This window comes from Dermochelys coriacea, chromosome 4 (genome assembly GCF_009764565.3).
Source record: "Dermochelys coriacea isolate rDerCor1 chromosome 4, rDerCor1.pri.v4, whole genome shotgun sequence".
NCBI classification, from domain to species: Eukaryota; Metazoa; Chordata; order Testudines; family Dermochelyidae; genus Dermochelys; species Dermochelys coriacea.
Genome location: NC_050071.1, coordinates 94,558,942 through 94,575,207, shown reverse-complemented (window position 1 = coordinate 94,575,207; position 16,266 = coordinate 94,558,942). Strand labels below are relative to the sequence as shown.

General features: G+C 41.7%; 2 protein-coding genes across 8 annotated transcripts in view; both read right to left on the bottom strand.

The window, feature by feature from the left end:
• The window catches only part of TXK (TXK tyrosine kinase), a 66,501-nt gene extending 57,084 nt beyond the window's left edge, over positions 1–9,417 (bottom strand). For 6 of the 7 annotated variants that reach the window (XR_006281095.1, XR_006281096.1, XM_043513892.1 and 3 more), the window contains exon 1: positions 9,258–9,389. Coding sequence is in view for 4 of the 7 variants with exons in the window: in XM_043513892.1 (XP_043369827.1) it covers positions 9,258–9,273 (16 nt within the window). In the remaining 3 variants the exon portion in view is untranslated. Of the gene's footprint in view, positions 1–9,257 lie in introns of all 7 variants that reach the window. The other variant, XR_006281097.1, reaches the window with a different exon arrangement.
• Positions 9,418–12,948: 3,531 nt separating this feature from the next.
• Positions 12,949–16,266, bottom strand: part of TEC (tec protein tyrosine kinase) — an 86,883-nt gene continuing 83,565 nt past the window's right edge. The window contains 1 exon segment of the mRNA XM_038400499.2: positions 12,949–14,707. Coding sequence (XP_038256427.1) covers positions 14,630–14,707 — 78 coding nt within the window. The 3' untranslated portion in view covers positions 12,949–14,629.

The window sequence follows — 16,266 nt, the reverse complement described above, 5'->3', positions numbered from 1 at the left end:
ATGCAGCATATTGCCTCACATAGACATCGCCACACTCTTTATTACTTATTTTTTTTTTTAAATCCCTCCATTCAAAAGAGAGAGAGAGCCAAATTCTAAACATTTAATGGTAACTGTGATGCTCGCAGACCAGGTGCCAGCCGATGCAAAGGCCTCTTGGCATGGGTGGTGGGTGAACCCCTGCTTTGGGGAGGCTAGCCTGATGGCCCCACCCCTTCCACCCAAGGCCCCTGCCCTCTCACGCCAGACCCCTGAAATCCCCCTTCTACTGTGTAAAAGGAGAAGCCCTGACTCTCTGAGGGGCTCCTGCAACCAGAGGAGCCCTGGCCCACCTGCCCAAGCCACACGTTGGGCTGAGCCGCTGCCACCGGCCCCCCTGACCCACCGCACTTCCCCCCCCCCCAAGTGCCAGACTGAGCCACCTTCCTTCCCCCCGCCCCCACTGCCGGCCCCAGGCACGGGCTGAGCCACCAGTCTCCCTGAGTGCCAGGCCAGCTGCAGCGCTGGGCAGAGCTACTGGCCTACCCCCCGCTCCAGCCCCCAAGTGCCTGGCAAGCCAAGCCGTCATACCCTTGCCAGAGTCAGGCCAGGCTTAGCCACCATCCCCCTAGAACCAGTTCCTCCTGCCCCTGAAGGCCCTGCCCCCCTGTCGAGCCACTGGCCCCAGTGCTCAGCGGAGCCTCACCAGTCTGCTAGCTCTCTGTATCCCTCCTCACTCTCCTGTTCTGAGGAGGAGGGGGGACACGGCGAGCAGCAGAGACCTGAGGGGGGGCGTGTGGAGTGGAGGAGGCAGTAGGGGTCTCAGGGAAGGGCTGGGGCCAGGTGTCTGGTGGTAGCATCAGGGAAGGCAAAGCCTTCCCTGGCCTATTATACCTGCTGCCCATGCCTCTTGGCCTCAACTGACACATGCATAGCTGGAATTCAGTCTGGCTCGCATGAGTGTTAGTAGTGCTAAAATATATTAGATTCATAAAAATGTGTTTTGAATTTATGAAATGCTAGTAGGTTGTTACATACATTAATCTCACTTATTAAGGCTGTTAGTCTGTCACGGAGGTTATGGAAGTCATGGATTCCACTACTTTCCATGACCTTCGTGACTTCTGCAGTGGCCAGTGTAGCTGACCCCAAGGCTGTCAGAACAGCAAAGATTTAATCAGGGGTATTTATAGTAGGGTTGTCTCTGCTCAGCTGCAGAAAGGTGGGGTGGGCAAATTTCAACAAGATAAAGACGTCTCAAATGGATGATGAACTGCCCGTGAAGGGAAGGAAAGGAAAGAACTGTTTAACTCCACTGTTCTGCTAGCAATGATATATGGAGCAGAAAGCTGGTCAATGATGGACACAGAGGAAGAAAAATTTGCTGTCATCCAGAGAGCAATGGAAAGGCGAATGTGCAAGATATCGCTCCATGTTCACATACTGAATGAGGAGATCAGAAGGTGTACAGAGGTTACCGATGTAGTGCAGGCAATGTACGACGCAAAGCAAAGATGGGCAGGTCATTTTAGTGTGCAGGCAAGACAATAAGTGGACAACTTGCACCAGTGACTGGATCTCCAGAGACCACAAGCAACCACTGGGCAGACCAAAAATGCGCTGGGCCGATCCCATGACAAAACTGTTCGGCCAGAAATGGAAAGAACATGCTTGGAATAAAATAGAATGGTGTGGCATCGACTTGCATTTGTGAAGGGATGGACAAGGACAAGCCAGACAAAGGTGACAAAAGTGATTTATAGTAGAAGTCATGGACAGTCGGGCTGTGAATTTTTGTTTATTGCCCATGACTTGTCCCTGACTCTTTTTCTAAAAATGCCCATGACTAAATCATAGGCTTACTTATAATATCTGTATCCCATTTATAAGGTAATATTTAAGTGTTTGCTCTGTGACTGCAAAAGTGTGTGTTTGTTTTTGTTCTGAAACCACCAGTCAGGAGAGAAGCATGTCCAAGTGTGAAATACTAGTTTTCCACAGAGGGTGTTACATCTTCCCCACTAAGAAGGGTCATTGGAACCAAATGAACCGTTGTGAAACATCAAAGAACAAAGACTTTGTTTGCTCCCCCCCCCGCCGCACATACTCATGAAGAGGAGATATGCAGGTGGACTCATCCCATCAGTTTGAACTCTGGGGGAAGACTGTATGTCTATGTTGCTTGTACTTGGAGAGAGCAAGATTTCTAAGCATAAACAAGGGATCTCCAATGTCTGCCCTGGGTGAACCTTAGGAGTACTTATGGAGCTTGCATATTATAGCAGCTTCTATTCCCTTTTGGAACCAAAGACTGTAACTCATTTGTGTGTGTATGTTTATCTGCTTTAACCTTGTAAATAACTCATATTTCTTTTTCTTGGATAATAAATAATTGGTTAATTTATTACAGAATTGGCTAGAAGCGTTGTTTTTGGTGTGGGATCTAAAGTGTAAGTGACTGGCCCTTTGGAACTGGGAATATCCTGAACATTGTTGTGATTTTTGATGTAAGGGACCATCTATCAGAAAGGCAAGCTTTACCTGGGTGGCAAGATAGGTTGGAGTACCCAAGAGGACTGTCTGTGACACCATGTTAAGGCAGCTACAGTGCCTGAGGAGTTCACACTTGAAACTTGGTTGGTGAAATTTAAGTATAGAACTCGCAACCAATTTGCTAAAAGAAAAGGAGTACTTGTGGCACCTTAGAGACTAACAAATTTATTAGAGCATAAGCTTTCGTGAGCTACAGCTCACTTCATCGGATGCATTTGGTGGAAAAAACAGAGGAGAGATTTATATACACACACACAGAGAACATGAAACAATGGGTTTATCATACACACTGTAAGGAGAGTGATCACTTAAGATAAGCCATCACCAGCAGCGGGGGGGGGGGGGGAGGAAGGAGGAAAACCTTTCATGGTGACAAGCAAGGTAGGCTAATTCCAGCAGTTAACAAGAATATCAGAGGAACAGTGGGGGGTGGGGTGGGAGGGAGAAATACCATGGGGAAATAGTTTTACTTTGTGTAATGACTCATCCATTCCCAGTCTCTATTCAAGCCTAAGTTAATTGTATCCAGTTTGCAAATTAATTCCAATTCAGCAGTCTCTCGTTGGAGTCTGTTTTTGAAGCTTTTTTGTTGAAGTATAGCCACTCTTAGGTCTGTGATCGAGTGACCAGAGAGATTGAAGTGTTCTCCAACTGGTTTTTGAATGTTATAATTCTTGACGTCTGATTTGTGTCCATTCATTCTTTTACGTAGAGACTGTCCAGTTTGGCCAATGTACATAGCAGAGGGGCATTGCTGGCACATGATGGCATATATCACATTGGTAGATGTGCAGGTGAACGAGCCTCTGATAGTGTGGCTGATGTGATTAGGCCCTATGATGGTATCCCCTGAATAGATATGTGGACAGAGTTGGCAACGGGCTTTGTTGCAAGGATAGGTTCCTGGGTTAGTGGTTCTGTTGTGTGGTGTGTGGTTGCTGGTGAGTATTTGCTTCAGATTGGGGGGCTGTCTGTAAGCAAGGACTGGTCTGTCTCCCAAGATCTGTGAGAGTGATGGCTCGTCCTTCAGGATAGGTTGTAGATCCTTGATGACCCTATATCGGAAACCTACTGACCGCTATTCCTACCTACATGCCTCTAGCTTTCATCCAGATCATACCACTCGATCCATTGTCTACAGCCAAGCGCTACGATATAACCGCATTTGCTCCAACCCCTCAGACAGAGACAAGCACCTACAAGATCTCTATCATGCATTCCTACAACTACAATACCCACCTGCTGAAGTGAAGAAACAGATTGACAGAGCCAGAAGAGTACCCAGAAGTCACCTACTACAGGACAGGCCCAACAAAGAAAACAACAGAACGCCACTAGCCATCACCTTCAGCCCCCAACTAAAACCTCTCCAACGCATCATCAAGGATCTACAACCTATCCTGAAGGACGACCCCCCCCCCCCCGCTGCTGGTGATGGCTTATCTTAAGTGATCACTCTCCTTACAGTGTGTATGATAAACCCATTGTTTCATGTTCTCTGTGTGTGTGTGTATATAAATCTCTCCTCTGTTTTTTCCACCAAATGCATCCGATGAAGTGAGCTGTAGCTCACGGAAGCTTATGCTCTAATAAATTTGTTAGTCTCTAAGGTGCCACCGGTACTCCTTTTCTTTTTGCGAATACAGACTAACACGGCTGCTACTCTGAAACCAATTTGCTGTGTGTGCCCTGTTTCTCAATAGTGTGCACTGGGGATGGTACTCACTCTCCTGAGCAACTACAGACATCTTGACAGTAACTTAGGTACAGGTGATCATGACTTGATCATATTTATAATGTGCAAACAGAATCAAGTCCACACCTGTGATATATATCCTTGGCCACTTTCACAAGGCTGAAAACAATTATAAGCCAAATCATCTGGGAGGAAGAATTTAATCATAAAAATATGAATGATAATTGGGAATTGTTTAGGAACATTTTCCTAGATGTCCAAAAAGCCATAATCCTGCAATTGAAGAAGAAAGCCCTATTGATTATAAACAGACATGGTTTAGAAGGGAAGTAAAGGTAATATATTACAAATGGAAGAAAGGGAAAGTTCATAGTAATGAATATAAATCAGAATGTAAGAATTGTAGAAAATTGACAAGGGAAGCAAGGAGACATAGGGAGAAATCTATGGTCAACAGAGTTAAGGATAATATGAAGGAATTTTTTCAAGTATATGTGGAACAAAAAGAATCCTAACAATGGTCTTGGTCCATTACTAGATAGATTTGGTAGAATTATTAATAATAATAATGCAGAAAAGGAAGTGTTCAATAAATATTTCTGTTCTGTATTTGGGGGGGAAAAACAGATGATGTAGTCATATCATATGATAACACTCTTTCCATTCCATTAGTATCTCAGGAGGATGTTACACAGCAGCTACCGAAGTTAGACATTTTTAAATTAGTGGGTCCAGATAACTTGCATCCAAGAGTGTTTTTTTTTTTTTTAAACGAGCTAATGAGGAGATCATTGGAATATTAAAGTTGATTTTCAATAAGTTTTGGAACACTGGAGAAGATTCAAAAGACTGGGAGAAAGCTGTGCCAATATTTTTAAAAGGGTAAACAGGGTGACCCAGGTAATTATAGGCCTGTCCTTCTGCCATGGATCCCAGGCAAGATAATACAGGACTTGATTAATAAGCATGAAAGGAGGGTAATATAATTAATGTCAATCTCAACATAGTTTTATGAAAAATAGATCCTGTCAAACTAACTTCATATATTTTTTTGATGAGATTACAGGTTTGGTTGTACAAGGTAATAGTGCTGATGTAATATACTTAGACTTCTGTAAGGCATTTGACTTGGTACCACATGACATTTTCATTAAAAAACTAGAATGAAATAAAATTAACATGGCACACATTAAATGGATTAAAAACTGGCTAACTAACAGGTCTTAGAATGCAGTTCTAAAGGAGGAATCCTCATCGAACTGGTGTATTTCTAGTGGGGTCCTGCAGGGATTGGTTCTTGGCCCTACACTATTTAACATTTTTATTAATGATCTGGAAGAAAACATTCATTACTGATAAAGTTTGCATCTGACACACAAATTTGGGCCGTGGTAAATAATGAAGACGATTGTCACTGATACAGAGCAAACTGGATCGCTTGTATACTGTGTACAAACAAACATGCATTTTAGTATGGTTAAAGATAAATGTATGTATCTGGTAGCAAAGATTGTAGGCCATAATTAAGGATAAGTTTTTGTCATGGATATTTTTAGTAAAAGTCATGGACAGATCACAGGCAGAAACAAATTCACGGAAGCCTGTGACCTGTCCATGACTTTTACTAAAAATATCCCTGACAAAAGGGGTAGGCTGGTTCAACACTCACTGCTGCAGGGGCTCCCAGGTCCCCCACTGCTGTGGTGCCTGGGAACTCTGGGGGCCCCCCTACCAACAGGGCTGGGCTGCTGTGAGGGTCCACCATCTGCCTGTGGCAGCTGAGCAACTGCGAAGTCCCTCCCCCACCAACCCAGAGGATGGGAGAGGCAGGGGCAGGGCTGGCTTGGAGCTGAAGCTCTGGGGCAGAAAAAGTAATGGAGGTCAATGGAAGTCACAGTTTCTGTGACTTCTGTGACATAATCATAGTCTTAGCCATAATTACATGATTGGGGGGGGGGACACTATCCTGGGAAGCAGTGACTCTTAAAAAAGATTTGAGGGCCATGGTGGATAATCAACTGAACATGAGCTCCCAGTATGACATTGTGGCCAAAAGGCCTAATACAATCTTTGGATACAATCTCAAATAGGAGTAAAGGGGTTATTTTACCTCTGTATTTGGCCCTGGTGTGACTACTGCTGGAATACCGTGTCCAATTCTGGTGTCAACAAGTCAAGGATGTTGATAAAATTGTAGGGTTCCGAGAAGATGCATAAGAATGATTAAAGGATTAGAAAACATCCCTTATCATGATAGATTGAAGGAGCTCACTCTATTTAGCTTACCAAAGAGAAGGTTAAGTGGTGACTTGATTACAGTCAATAAGTACCTATAGGGGGAACAAATATTTAATAATGCTCTCTTCAGTCTAGCAGAGAAAGGTATAACATGATCCAAAGGCTGGAAGTTGAAGCTAGACAAATTTGGAAATAAGGTGTACATTTTTAACAGAGTAATTAACCACTGGAACAACTTACCAAGTGTCATGGCAGATTTCTTCTCCATCAGTGACACTTTTAAAATCAGGATTGGATGTTTTTCTAAAAGAGATTCTTTAGGAATTATTTTGGGGGAGTTCTATGGCCTGTGTTATACAGGAGGTAAGACTAGATGATCAGAACAGTTCCTTCTGGCTTGGGAATCTGTGGATCTCTGAAATTGACTTTTGCCCATTGACTCTTTCATAGTTTAAACATTGCTTTTACACACTTTCTCCCTGAATTCATGTTGTGCTAGGGCATGAGCCAAACCCACTGAAGTCAATGCAAAGATTTTGGATCAGGAGTAATGGAGTAGCTTGCCCTTTGGAAAAACCCTTTGCATACACCAGAGGAGGTTGCTGAGCAATACTCATCTCACACACACATACATGCTGGCTGCCTGCCTCTACCCTAGTTATGTGGTTCCAAGATTTCAGTTTTTTATCGCTAATTTTTGTTGATTTCAATGGGAGTCTTGCCTCAGTAAGGAATCTAAGAGTTGGTCCTAAATGCATTTTCCAAAGGGAACGTGTGTAGTAGCTGTTGAGATTTGAAATATTGTAACCCACACACAAAATGGGACAGGGCATTGGAAAGAAAATGCCCTTTACTCCTTTTGCTGTTAATACGAAGATGCATTTTGTGTGTGACTTGTTTTCAGTAAGTAGTTGTTTGGGAATATGTCTGCATAAAGCAGCTATGGTGACGGCACACTTTTCAATCCTTACTTCTCTGAATGCTGGGCTTTCACTTAAGCTACCAAAACATAGTCAATGATTTAAAATTTATGCCAGCTGAGGATCAGGCCCTTTGGCTTTAGAGCTTGTCATGCATTTTGTCTTTGGTGGTTAATATTAAGAATCTCATTTCTCCAGCCATGATGTAGTTTGGTAGTCTGAAACAAAGCTCCATGTTGCTCCCAGATTAAAAATAATCACAAGGGGAAAGTCAACCAGTTTTATAGCTTGCCCTCTCCTCCCCAAAAGTGCCTGAAAGGAAAACACCTGTCCTTAAAACATTGACTAGTTATATGTTCTATATATTATATGAAAATACCTGAAGAGAGAGAGGTGCAGGAGACCTACTAATGGGAAATGAGTAACCAAGCATACCCTGAGGCATAGTTAGTTGACATGCTGAGCAGCTGCCATCATAGTAAACAATCTAAGAAAGAAAAGGAGTACTTGTGGCACCTTAGAGACTAACAAATTTATTTGAGCATAAGCTTTCGTGAGCTAAAGCTCACTTCATCGGATGTAGCTCACAAAAGTTTATGCTCAAATTTGTTGGTCTCTAAGGTGCCACAAGTACTCCTTTTCTTTTTGCGAATACAGACTAACACGGCTGCTAATCTAAGAAAGGACCTGCAACTGGTTCTAGCTATGCACAGCAGAAGAGTGGTGTGTTGGGTGCCAGAGGAAGGGAGGGGGAAGAAAAAGATGTCTCTGTGGGGAGAAGTAGAGGCAGGTTGTTTGAGGAGATGCTACAGAGACAGTTCTGTGAAAATTAAAGATGGCATAATGAAAGTGCAGGAACTCTTTGAGATGTTCCCATTGCCGCTAAATTCTACACTGGAACTACAAGATTAAAATTATAGGTGCTGCACAAAATTTTAGGACCCATGGGTGATTTTTAAATTGATATAGCTGCCCACATATGTGGCTGATATACACATAAGAATGTGTGCCATTTCCTTCCCATCTCCTAATATAAATTGCTCTAATTAGAATGGAATCTGTTAGCTAGACAAAAACAGCCCAGTCAGAAATTTGTTTTTCTTGTCACTTGTCTTTTATAATCTAATACTTGGATTTTTTTATTTTGTTTTGCCATTTCTATAGATTGATGCTATATGTTGATAATTAGTCTGATTCTAAGCAATTGTGTTCTTGTACCAAATTCTGAACAACACTTTTGTTTTACAAGCAGATTGAGTTACTTGTGTACATTGGCACATTGAGGGGTAGTCCACCCACCTAACCTATCTTTGCTCATCAAAAACATCTCATTTGTGACATATAGAATGCCTGACAATTGATTAGATATTGCTTGCCTTTCATCCAGACTGAAAAAAATTATAAAATCCATGTCCTGTTGGAAATCAACAGTATAGTTTGCTTCTAAAACTACCTACTTTTTTCCAAACTAAATGTTGAGTTTTTCCACTAATAAAAAAATTGAAATTCCTGAAGTTTTATCACTTAGCTCTTCATTGAGCTGAACTCTTCATAGTTTTGTTAAATTTCCCTGTCATGTCTATGCACGACACACTCTAAGGACAGTCCTTTGGTTCCTGATTCTCTTGTGTTCCCCGTTTGTTGTGTTCACTAGTCTGTCTGTCTGTTGGTAACAACAGTAGCTTTGCTAAAGCCATCACAGCAATTTTGTGAAGTAATTTGGAAAGTTAACACCAACAATTTTAACGTGTATTAATATGACAATTTAAGAGCAGGATAATTGGAAAATATGGTGATATTTATGCAGCTTATTGCTAGCTAGTTTACAAAACAGAACATAAAGCGTAAAATACATGGCCCACATTACTTACAGGTAGAAAGAATCATAGTTGATTGTCTGCTTGTATTCAAATAAAAATTTGATCCTTTCTTCTTCAGTTGTGTCGGTAACAGTAAAATCTCTCTAACTGAAATCCTACCTCAGAGAAGAGGTATGGTTTAGCACAGGCAAAATTTAACCCCACCTACTTTCCTGTTTTTTAAAAAAAAAAAAAAAAAAAAAAAATCAGAGGCTTGATACTAACCTCACACCAGAAGTATTTCCACTGACGCCTTGTTCTTGTATCACATTTGCTCTACAGCAGAAAACTCAACTTAAATCTAGATATCTAGTCTACTTAAAAAAAAAAAAAGTCTGAAATTAGGAAGAAGAGCAGACATGTACCTGAGCATTTGGTGCAATTCCGGAAGATTTTCTGTGCCTATTGTTATATGAAACTAAGTTATAACAATAAAAAGAATAAGAAAGAGAGGAGTTTCTGAAGGATGATTGAACTTGTCCAGGGAAAATTACAAGACAGCATTTACAGATTTCCCTTCAGAGTATTAAAAAGTTGAACAAAGCAACAGACTATAATGACAAGCTGACCCACTCCAAAATAACAATTTGGAGCCTAGACTATATTTAAATCAAGTGTTTTGATGGAGGACAGCACTGGGAATTCAATCTTTACTTTTTAGATAAACTTCAGTAAAAATACATATTTAGAAGTATGTTAAAATAACATAACTTTGATTGCAAAGTTACAAATCAAAAGTTAGGAAATGCCAGATTTACAGTTTCCTATGAAACCTTAATTCTATTCCTCTGTGTCCATCCTTTGCCCTGAATTTGGCAGGGATCCTGTGGGGAAAATAGTATGGGATCATGTAATTAAAGACTATCAAAACAAAAGCTAATCAAAATACAGAATTTCTGGTTTGTGGGAAATTTCAACATTTAAAAATTTCCTGCAAAATGGAAATTCCATACAACTTTCATTTAGAAAACTGACACATGGTGTTTCTGAATTGAATCACAGAAATATAGGGCTGGAAGGGACTTCAAGAGGTCATCTTGTCCAGCCCCTTGCAATGAGGTGGGACCAAATATACATAGAGCATCCCTGGCAGGTGTTTATCCACCCTTTTCTTAAACATCCCCAAAGATGGAGATTCCACAACCTCCCTTGGTAACCTAGTCCAGTCCTTAACTATCCTTACAGTTAAAGTTTTTCCTAATAGCCAACCTAAATCTGCCTTGCTGCAAATTAAGTCAAATACTTCTTGACTTATCTTCAGTGGAGAGCAGTTGATCACTGTTCCTTTAACATATTTGAAGACTGTTATCAGGTTTTCCCCTCATCCTTCTTTTCTCTAAACTAAACATGCCTAGTTTTTGTAACCTTTTCTTATAGGTCAGATTTTCTAAAACTTTTATCATTTTTGTTGCTCTCCCGTGGCCCCTCGTCAGTTTGTCCACAATTTGGCTCTCCTCTGAATTCTCTTCAATTTGACCAATTGTTTCTTTAATTGTGGCATCCAGAACCGGACACATTACTCCAGTTGAGGCCTCACCAGTGCCAAGTAGAGCAGGACAACTACCTCTCATTTCTTACATATGACACTCCTGTTAATATACCCCAGAATGATATGAAATATTCTCCCAGGATCATGGCAGGTGCTAAATGAAATTGTCATGATTCTGGTGGGATAGCCCAGAAGTTGCAGACCCTGGAATTCCTGGAGCTCCCTTGCCTTGAGACTGTCCATATGGCAGGACTACCTCAGAGCTGTGGCTCCTAGAGGCCCTGAGGTTCATCGAAAGTGAATTGAACCCAATATGTTTTCACAAAACATTTCAGGTTCAATAATTTGACATTGTCTGACAAATCCCTATTTTGCTGGAAATTCCCCAACAACTCTAATTCTGCACTAACTAAATATAGCATTTCCTAACTTTCATATGTTTGACTTTGCACCCAAAAAACTTGGTATTTTGTATGTAATTTCCTGGGTTTTTAACTTTTTTAAAAAAGGAAAACTGCCCTATCATGCATCATCAGAAGGGTCTGAGCCCTGTAACAGAGTGATTTGCCTTCATGGGCTGGAGGTTTACAGGATGAGCTGCCTGAGAGGAATCAGGTGATTGCAATGAAGAATGGGGGGTGGGCAGTTTAGAAAGCTGTGACAGAGTCTAAAAGCTGTCTGTGTAGGGAAGGGGACTGCAGAGCTTCCCAAACAGGGAGGCCTGGGAGAACCCCAGATCAAGCGGGAGGGAACTACAAAAGCAGGAATGCTCTGCTTGGGAGAAGGAAGAGAAACATTGGATTGTGTGGATTTATAAATTGACTTTTTTTATGGGAGTTACAAGTTTTACTTAGTTTGTTTTATATTAATAAACCCAGTCCCCAAGGAGGGCTATTTTTGACCAAGAAAAAGCTTGTATTTAAGTTTATTTGAACAGTCCAAGGGGGGAAACTGAGACAGGTTGCCTGTAGCATGACTGTTAGCCACAAGGGAGCGCATGAGATACAGTTAGCCAAGTTACAAGCTCCAAACCTTCAACACAGACTACTATCACTTGACTGTTAGCAAGCAGTACCCAAAGGATGTTATCCCAGGGAGGAGATGGCAACTGACATTATGTACTGGGTCTGGGACATTTACAAGGGCCTACTGAAAGCGCTGTCTCTCTCTTCTGCCCTCAGAGTTGGGGGCACTCCTTTCCCATGTGATGTCTCCATCACATGGGATGGAAGGGGTGGGATATGGGGGCCATGTGCTGGGGGTGGTTGCAGGGCAGGGTAAGCCCAGCTGCTACAGATGCTCTGGCAGCTCCCAGGCTTTCACAGTATAGCATGTGCTGTTGCTCCTATTTGGTGGCTGTTTGGGGCTGGGTCTTTAGCATATTTGTGTTTTGCTGCTTATTTTTTCATGTGGCCATAATTTTTCTGAGCAATGCTAGCAAGAGAAGCAAAGTGGTGTTTTTCAACAGTCCACAATTCTGTTAAACCTAAATGGAATTTCATGGGATAAAGAAAAGCCTCCTCTTTAGTCCAAAGACTTTCTCCCTACCAAATTTAAAGGCTCTCAGTGAACAATAGGGGGGCTAGACTTTAAAAAAAAAAAAAAAAAAAAAAAAAAAAAAACCTGTTGCAAGAATCTTTTTATAAGGTAAGTGTGAGGCAACCTAAGTACAGGGTTCACTACCAACTTCCCCCTGTAACTACTTGGTTTGAAATGTAATTGACCATACTGTTGTTCTACATGAAAACTCTGTGTCTTCAATAGAAAGGACTGCTGCATTATGTCCTAATTAATAATCCCCACCAATTTATCACCTTTGTATGCATATTACACCCAATTTGCATATGGGGACCTTTGGTGAGGGTTAAAGGAGCTCAACCCTATATAGCAACTCTCAGCATTTTGCATGATCAGACCCATCACGCTTTTGTAAACCACATCCCACAACCATGTCAGCTGTACATCTGCTGTAATCCTTCTTTTATTCAAATAAAATGTCTAAATATGTAATATTTCATAATGTGGCTCTGGGCTGTATGTACTATCTATATATATCCTCTGATACTGAATCCTGCTGTAAGTAAATTAACATACATATCTAAATATGTTCAGTCCTATACATCCCTGATGTAACTTCATGGATGTCAACAGTTATACCAGCAATATGTTTGGCCAAAAATCATTATCTGACAACAAATCAATGACAAACTGTTGTTCAAGTTTCCAAACAATTAACATTTGGTTTATTATACACATACTGTAGTATGACATTTGCTATTAAGTCTATAAAGCTTATTTCACAAATGACCAAGGACAGAATGATAGAAAATCTGCCATTTTAACAAAATTCATAGTATGTTTTCTTTCATCCACAGATGCCATATGTCACATTGTATATGTAACACATACTATAGAACAACTTGTTCTTTAACATTTTCAGGAACAAAACACTTACATTTCATACAAATGTGTACAGTATACAATTATAGTACATATAGTATATAAATTACTTAACAGTTAATTAAATTCAATGCGCTATAGTCTACTGAAAATCAGCCGTGATGTATTGCACATGCTGTTTATTGCGATGATTGGCCTCAGGACTGGCCCCAGATACTCTGTGGGTGGGAAAAAATTCCCAAGAAACACTTCCTGGCATAAAATAAATTTGGGGTCAATCCTACAGTGAGGGCTTGGAGTGCTGCACTTGAGCCACTGGTTTAGGCTGTTGACCATGGTGCTTTGTTACACACAGATGAGAGAAGTAAGCTGAGGGGAGTGGGTAAAACAGATTAATGGCATAGCAAGAATACTGGCCCCAGTATATGGCCTAAAGCAGTGGTGGGCAACCTGCAGCCTATGGGCTGCACGCGGCCCATCAGGATAATCCACTGGCGGACTGCCAGACAGTTTTACAGTTGCACAGCTGCCTGCAGCTCCCAGTGGCCGCAGTTCGCCATTCCCAGCCAATGGGAGCTGCGGGAAGCGGTGGCCAGCACATGCCTGCGGGTTGCTCATCACTGGCATAAAGCATCAATCAACAGGCTGTGACAAATAATATTTCAGGAGAATCTTTGGAAGCATTCCTATGGGAGTAGGTGGCCCCCACCAAATGACTTTGCTTTTAGTTTTTAAGCAAAACTCTTACGTACACAAGCAGCTCCTACTACTGTCTGGAAGCAAGAATAAATGAAACTCATAAACATGAACACTACATACATCATTTGCATTTACTGGATTTCACTTAAGTGTCTGCACTTTTGCTGTGTTCTATAATTTGCTCCATGCATTAATCCCAATTTTTTACTAACCCCATGGTAACCCTTCAGAGAGGGCACAGGCATGGGCAGTGTGACATGGAGGCTAAGCTGCCCCAATTCTCTGCTAATAGTCCCTGCCACAGCCCTGGGCTGTGGTGGGGCTCAGAGCTCCTCTGGGAGGCCCGGGCTCAGGGCTCAGCCCCGACCAGCCAGTCAGGGTTCAGGGCTCCTCCAGACTGCTCCAGGTGCCAGTGGGCCAGCCCAGGCACGGGGTTGTTCCAGGCACCAGCCAGGTTTCAGGGCTGCGCCGGAAGACTGGTTGGTGAGAGCAAGGCATTGGGTGGGGGCAGCACCTTGAGCAGAAAGCGCAGATGGGGGAAGGGGGGCTAGCCTCTCTGAATGGGGGGTGCACTCACCACTCATGTTGGTGAATATATTGTGCATGTTTCTTTATATTACGTGGAACTTTCCCCACACTGCTGAGAAAATGGTAAGTGTTAATGCTTAGGCTCTCCACACTTCATTCAGCAACACTCAGAAGTTTGCAGGATCATGCTCTTAAAGAATAATGCCATGTCTCTTGAATGTTGATTCTTTGCTGTACTATAGTATTCTTGTGCCTCTGTTCCTTTTCTTCAGAAAGCATCTTCACTTTCCGCTATCTCATCAATTATACGCAGCAAATCTTCAAATGTAGGGCGTCCCTCAGGTTTCTAGGAATTTAAAATGCTTTGTTGTACTATCAGTTACTAAAATCACATCAGAAAGATTTTATTTTGCTGAAGCTATAATGTTTACAAAATAAAAGAGCAGGAAAAATTTATGTGCAAAAGATAAAAATGCCATTAAATTTAAGCAGATGAGAGGCAGTAAAGAGAAACGTGACAGGTAAATTTCTATTAACCTAAAGTATTGCTAGGACATCTCAGACCCAGTGAAGCCATAAAATGATGTATACTATTCTATTTCTTATTAATCTAAAATTAATTTAGAACCTCACACAATGCTGAAAATCTTATACAGCATTATTTTTCTTTATAGATTTCTAGGTGGAAGAAGGTTATTGTGTTGATAAAGGAACATAAGAATTGCCATACTGAATCAGACCCAAGAGCCATCTAGGCCAGTGGCCTGTATCTGACAGTGGCCAGCACTAGATGCTTCAGAGGAAGGTGCCAGAAGGCTCTCATTAGGCAAAAGTGAGATTTGCCCCCTCCTTGTAAATCCTTTAGAGATTGGTCTAAACTCTGCAGCGTGAAATTTAACATCCTTTCTAAAATTTGTTAGCCTTAGCTATTGTAATTCTTGTTATTACTATAAATATCCAATCCATTCTTGAATGGAAAAATTCTTGGCCTCAACAATGTCATGTGTCAATGAGTTCCACACTCTAATTTATATATTGTGTGAAAAAGTATTTCCTTATATCGGTTTTGAACAAGGGGACCCTCAATGAAAATAAAGGTGGTAAATTCTAGTGTTAGACAGCAAAAACAGAAGATCTTGACCTACTTTTTTTTTTTTTTTTTAATACCATGAATTATTTTATACCCAGCAAATCGATTGATTCTCTATCAGGCTTCCTGACTCTGATATGCTTGAAGAATGTCTTGTCATTTTTTAAAATACCTTTTGGCTAATTGTTATTCAAAAGCATTTTGTTCGATGTTGCTGCCTCTGATCTCTTTCAATGTTATGCACTCAATATCCTTTTCTTGATCTGGAGATTGTTAGTATAGGCATACTAATATATTCTTACAGCTTGGGATTTGTATCCATAGATTCAACTGCATGGTCCTCTCATTGGATTCTATAGAATATTTTGGATTCAGCACTACATCCTCAGCACTTCAACCTTGTTTGTCTTTCTATATAGTTTATAGCTAAGGCTATGTTTTAGTCATGGGCATTTTTAGTAAAAGTCATGGACAGGCCATGGGCCATAAACAAAAATTCATGGGCCTGTGACCTGTCCATGACTTTTACTAAAAATACCTGCCCTGACTAAAACTTGGGCAGGGGGCAGCGGGTGCTCTGGCAGGGACAGTCCAGGGGCACCACGGGTTCTGGGGGAGGTGGCCTGGGATGCCTGCTAGTACTGGGGGAGGGGGAAGCCGGGTCGTGGCACACAGTCCAGGACCCCTCCTGCTGCTGTTGGAGATTGTGGGGGGCTGGCTGGGGCTTCCTTCCCAGTTCCGCATCCCTGCAGCTCCTAGCTGGTGGAGGCAGGGGCCAGGACAGGGGCTCCACTGCTCCTGCCACAAGCGCCAGC